Raw genomic sequence first — 5,940 nt, forward strand, 5'->3', positions numbered from 1 at the left:
TGGAATATTGCACTTTATGATGCCAAATAGGCAACTACACTGCGCACTCAGTTATAATAAAATTGTATTTATTTTAGCATGCGAGTAGCAAAATTTTTGGCAACATTTTTTAGAAAATGGATCGATAAATAAATACAAATACATAACACATGCGATCATATATGTATATACATTAGACGGCATTAGTACTCCCCATAAAAAAATAAAATAAAAGCGGTACTGTGTTTCCATTGGATTTATAAAATCTATTATATTTCAAGACTTCCACCGAAATATTACGGAAAAATATTAATATTTAGATACGTGAGCTGGACCGATTTTAAAATACCTCCAAAACTAGAGATTTTCATGCATAAAAATAGTTTCTTAAAGATTTTTTTTAAACAAATCCCATCAAATGACAAAACGGGTTAAGTTTAAATAATTTTCATATAAAAATAAAAATTATTAAAAAAAAAATCTACGGAATCGTAATAATGAGATTTTTGATACTGCAAAAATTGGTGTAAGAAAAACTTGAATAACTGAACCTAACTATTCGGACTTAGACTTGCGAGGTATCATTGGAAAGGAATTTCTTTGCCAATAAACTCATTCAAAGGATGGAAGAGAAAGTTAGGACGTAAATTTATTTTTTTTTTTGCACAGAAATATATATAGTGGGAAAATATGTTTCTTCTGATATCCCATAAGTCTAAATCCGAATAGTTTTGGCCCAGTTATTCAAGTTTTCCGTAAACCAATCTTTGGATTCAAGTCGGTCCAGCTCAAGTAAATCTTAATATTTTTCCGAAATATTTTGGTGGACGTCTTCAAATATAAATAAATTTTGTAATCCCGGTGGAAAAACGCAACTTCTTTTTTGGTGATTCAGTCTAATGTACCCACATACATACGTGCACAACATAAAAATGCAATAAATAAAACAAATATTTAAGTTAAAAATGGCTATTAAATCACACTCATATGAGAGTTGCGTCCAACTATTCTCCATCTTTCTCATCCTCCTCTTCCATCTGCTCTTCTCCATCACCTTCTCCTGCCTGCGTACTTTTTTGAGGTTGTTGTTTTGTTTGTTCTTGTTGTTTCTGTGCCGTTCCAATTGCTATAGGCGAAGTTACTTGCTGGGTCAACGAGTGTACACTGAAGGTTTCTTCATTGGGTGGTACTCCACGCGCCATGGGTGATTGTACAGCCGAAACGCCTGCCATGTCGCCATCTAAGTTCAAGTTGGTAGCTGCCGATATGCCGCGAGCATATTTCATTTTTTGCCTCTCGAAGCGTTCACGCTCACGTTCTTCTCGCAAACGCTGGAACTCGTCCTCCGGTTCTTGTTCCTCCTCAACTTCCTCGTCAATTTCTTCAACTACGAAAGAGAAGGAAAGCCGTAGGCTAACTAGCGATTAACTTAAGTAATTGTTCATAGTGAGTTGTGTTTACAGTTATGTGCAAAATATTTTGCAAAATTATTTCGTTAACAAAACCACGAAGTCTGTTTGCCTTTTCCAAGTAAGAGAAGGAAGCAAAGCGGATTGGTCTGGAGATAAACGAGGCCAAGACGATGTATCTCCTGCGCAGCAAGACGAAACAAAGCGAAGCTGGTAGAGTTCACTCTGAACGAAGCGAAGCGGAGCTTTTCTCATAGCCTTGGCGGCAAAGGTACCACAGAACTTACCGTCAATGAAAAGCAGCAGAAATATTTACATGAGGAACCTCTTGGAGTTTTTGAGAGATTCAGCGGAAGATTGCCGGGCCTTTGCGATTTGCCGATGGGCAATACCGCAGAAGATAGAGCGATGGATTGCAGCTATGTGATTCGAAGAGATAAAAGTATTCAACACGATACCCGAAAGTGGAAGCAGAAGGATAAAAAGGCCATTACTGCGATGGAAAGACCAAGCGGACAATGGCTTGGCTTCACTTGGTATTTCCAATTAGTGGCAGTTGGCATAGAAGCGAAACGACTGGCGTGCTTTGTTGAACACGACTAAAATCGCTTAGGTGGTTACAGCGCCAACAGTTGTTGTACAGTAAAAAGTCTGATATACCTCATTGCAAAACATTCTTCATATGCCCTATATTAGCCTTTATCAGGCAAACTGAGTTGATAAAAGATCAAGTCAATCACACTCAATTCAAAATTTAAATTATGTACTCTTATTACTTACACGTCACTTGCGCGGACGAACCACTCTCATGTTGCAGGCTTTCCACACTACTAGGTAGCACGGTGTATTCATGATCGCCATGAAATAACTGACGCACATCTTTTGTTGTTGATATGTCTGGTTGATCGGTTAAGGTTTTGTCTGCATCCAAATCATCTAATTTTTCATCAATAATATGCAACGCCTCAGCAGTGCGTATTATAGTCGGCGATTTGGCTAGGGAATGTACTGAACCGTTAGTTTGTGTTGATGCTTGCTTCTCAGCATCTGGTTGTGATGGCGTGCTATCTTTTTCATTAGGTTCACGCGCAAGAAACCTTTGTAAGGCAGTACGAAAGCGTGTACTGGTATCGGTTATTCGGCTAATTGACGATGATGCAGTTGGGTGGTCAGCAATTCGGGTACTGGTAGTCTAAAGAAAAAAAAGAAAATTGTGTTTTTTGTGATAAATTGAAAGTGTTCTAAACAGGAAAATGGAAAAGTGGTCCAAGGTGACTTAATCAAATGCAATACGTAATCTGTCTGACCCATTTAAAAATAGTTAGTTCGTTTTACTTACCACCCCATCATATTTTGACTCAGATCGTGAGAGTGCAGTCTGGTTGGCGGTGAAATCCAATCTTGCAGTGGACTGTTCAGGTGGCTCTTCACGCTTGCTATCCCCTTGATAAGGCAGTTCATTGGGAAAAATTTCATCCCAGTATTGGTCCTTCACCAACTCGGGATGCTCGTGATGCATTTCGTCGACAATGAGATAGGAAACTTGCAAATTCCTATCAATCATCCAGTTGACCTATGAAGATAATAAAAACATGCTCAGCCTTAAATATTCATTTAGTTTCTAGCTACTCGCCTCAAAGTCATCATCGTCCTCTCCAAAGGGATTGATCAGAGTCTCGGCCACTTTTAGCCAGCCCATGTAGAAGAAGAATTGCAAAGTAGTGAACAGCGGAAAATAAAGATCGACATAGTTTTGATTGTCCAATTTGGTCCACTGATGTCCGATCACCTGGCATATGAAGTAAGTATATACAGCGAGCGTTACGACTTGCGTATAAACAAGCGGCACTGAAATCGTATCATAGAAAAGTAATACACCGCATTTTCCGCGAAATTTGTTCAACGCATCAATGATTGTTTTCACTGAAAAATCATCGCGTATGCGTCCCTCCTTGCGCGCCCGTGTTATAATACTAGCAGCCCACACAATGGGCAGCCAATATTTGGGATATTTTGGAAAAGCAATATTCAAGTCTTCAATAACCAACTTTTCATTTTCGAGCAGCAAACCAGCTTCGACCAGATGATCGAGTGTTGGAAAACGTTTCTTAACGCGCGGCGCAATCTGCGTAAAAACAATGGTGAGACAGAGGCAGACATAGCGCATAACAGTGCGTCGCATGACGCGAGCACGCTCATCCTGCCCATGCACGTTGGCACTAACGAAGACAGCAATTGGATCGGGCCACGGTATGGTCATATACTGATCCCACCAACGCTGCATCACAACGGTTACGTAGAAACCGAGCACAAAGGAGAGCGGTATGAGTGAACCGTAGCTGTTGCAGTAGTGTACGAGGTTCTCAAAGGTTCTGCAAAAGAATTTCGTAAATATGGAATGCCTTTACTTACCATTTGTTTTTGTTACTCACTTTTGTCCTCTTTCACTCAATAGAAATTGGTAGATTAAACTAAGGGTGTAGTAAATCGTGAGAAAGGCGAGCAAATCACGCCAAATAAGTTTATAAATGCTGCCACGCCATCTGAAAGCGTAAATTAGTAAACTTAGATAAGATTTAATTTATTTTATTTTGTCGTTATTAAAAGTCTTTCCTGCGGAGCAATTTCAGAAAGCAACCAAATCCACGACAGGATGCAACTTCAGCTGTATAAGTGACGGTCATATTTTATTTTTAATGAAAAGCTTTTGTAATTTTCGTGAATTGAATTTTATGACTGAGAAAATATTCTTTCGATGATGTGAGCTTAGGTAGGAATTTGTTTGATTGAAGTTTTTTATACAAGCCCAGTGGCGCTTGATTTGAAATCAATACTCCAAAAATTATCGCTGGATACCAAAAAAAAAAATATCGGCAAAAAATTATAAATGCATATAAAAAATGGATTCGAGCTCCAAAAAATGCTTTATATTTATTAACCAAATCTTCATATGAAGAAACGCTTGCTTTAAAATGAGAGTTTAGTTAAGTTAAATAGCCAAATTTGAATGAAATTGACAAACGATAATAATAATAAATATTTTGCAAAAGAATTGGCATTAAAAATTCGTTATGCATGTAAAATTTTTACTGCGACTTTACGTTTACATTGGGACCAAACACGTGATTTCAAATCAATCATTTGGGAGTGCTTATACAATATACCTATCAATTGAAAAGTAAGTTTTCCAGTGAGATAATCACTTTTGGTGTTGGGAAGATTTCCTCAGCTGAGATACTTTTTACTCTTTAGCCATGCCTGGACTGGCTGTATTCTACGAAATCCTACCTGCAGTAATCATCCTGTGTTGGCCTGTTTTTTCTGGCAACTGTTGTCTTGATACAGTCATGACAAGCTCTGGAAGTGACTGCCATGCAATAATAAAATATCACGGCATTGGGTGTTTTCTCCGAAGCTAAACTTTCTGTACCAGAGATTAGACTGGCTGTAGCATACAGGATCTGAAGCTGGTGAGGATCTCTCGAAAAAAGTGATCACTCTTAGTTCCCAGACTGGGTGAACAATTGATCCTAGTATTGGCTAGATATTCCTGTCACTGATTTTCTTGTCATCACAATGTAGGTGCTAAGTAGATTTTCCCTGGTGTGTATATCTTGGTTGTGGCAACCTGAGAAGGGTAACTTTTAACTGTTTCCTGTTTACTTTGGCGAGACTACGTTAACCGGGTGCCTGGTGTCGACCATGCATCCCTATGCATTTTTGGACGAGGAAAACAGAAAACATTATTAAACAAATCCAGCTCGTTTCTCTACTAATATATTTAAGTAATTACTATTTTTTAAATATCAATTCAGCGAACTTCTAATTTTTTCATACAACTTTAATAATTTTTGTGCAGAACTGTTTTTTTCGTAGGCGACCTTGCTGTGATGCGGATCATGGCTAGATGCTCGTCCGCCGGTGTTGAAACGGCAGTACTCGGCGACAAAGTCTCTCTCCCATCACAAATGCAACTTCGTACTTACGCTTCTTTACACACCAGTTTTAGTAGCCGTCGCACGGCCCCACGTATTTTTTCTTTTTCCCGTCCAACGCATTTCTTGCATGGTGGTGATGTAAGCTATTGACCTAACGAGGACATAAATCAGTCGCGCCGAGGCACCTCCCCATTAAAGGTCCGCATATTCAAAATAAGTCGGAGTGGCCCTACAGAATCTGCGCCTCTGTCTGAAGTGACCCAAGGCTCCACTCGGATTGGTTACCGCATTTCCAACTTAGGTTGCCAACGGTGCCCAGGGTTTCCGAATGAGGACGAAAGTCTGGATTGAGTTTAGACATGCAACTGTAACTGCATACCCAGAACAACGACTACACACCATTTCACCATTTAATTTAGCAATATTTCACTGGGCCTTGCAAAGCATGTTTCGATGCTTCTGAAAGCAAAACAATTTACCAAGAAAGAAGTTAAAAGAGTACATGGTGGAATAATACAAGGTATTGGATATTGACAGCGTTCTCGCTCTAATCCGCCATCTTGGCTTCCTTAGCTATATCAGTGTTTCCCTCTTGAAAAAACTACATTTTATCG

At 39.2% G+C, this 5,940-nt stretch overlaps 1 protein-coding gene across 1 annotated transcript; it reads right to left on the bottom strand.

Moving 5' to 3' along the window:
- Positions 1-983: 983 nt before the first annotated feature.
- LOC118739991 (bestrophin-2-like) lies at positions 984-4,072 on the bottom strand. The gene is made up of 6 exons (XM_036471493.1): positions 4,005-4,072; positions 3,821-3,934; positions 3,022-3,760; positions 2,728-2,961; positions 2,169-2,580; positions 984-1,366 (listed from the first exon to the last, which is right to left on the bottom strand). The coding sequence occupies exons 1-6, from the start codon at positions 4,070-4,072 to the stop codon at positions 984-986; spliced, it is 1,950 nt and encodes a 649-aa protein (XP_036327386.1).
- Positions 4,073-5,940: the final 1,868 nt, after the last annotated feature.

The sequence above is a fragment of the Rhagoletis pomonella genome, unplaced genomic scaffold, assembly GCF_013731165.1.
Source record: "Rhagoletis pomonella isolate Grant_MI unplaced genomic scaffold, Rhpom_1.0 Rhpom_scaffold_00005, whole genome shotgun sequence".
Lineage (NCBI taxonomy): Eukaryota > Metazoa > Arthropoda > Insecta > Diptera > Tephritidae > Rhagoletis > Rhagoletis pomonella.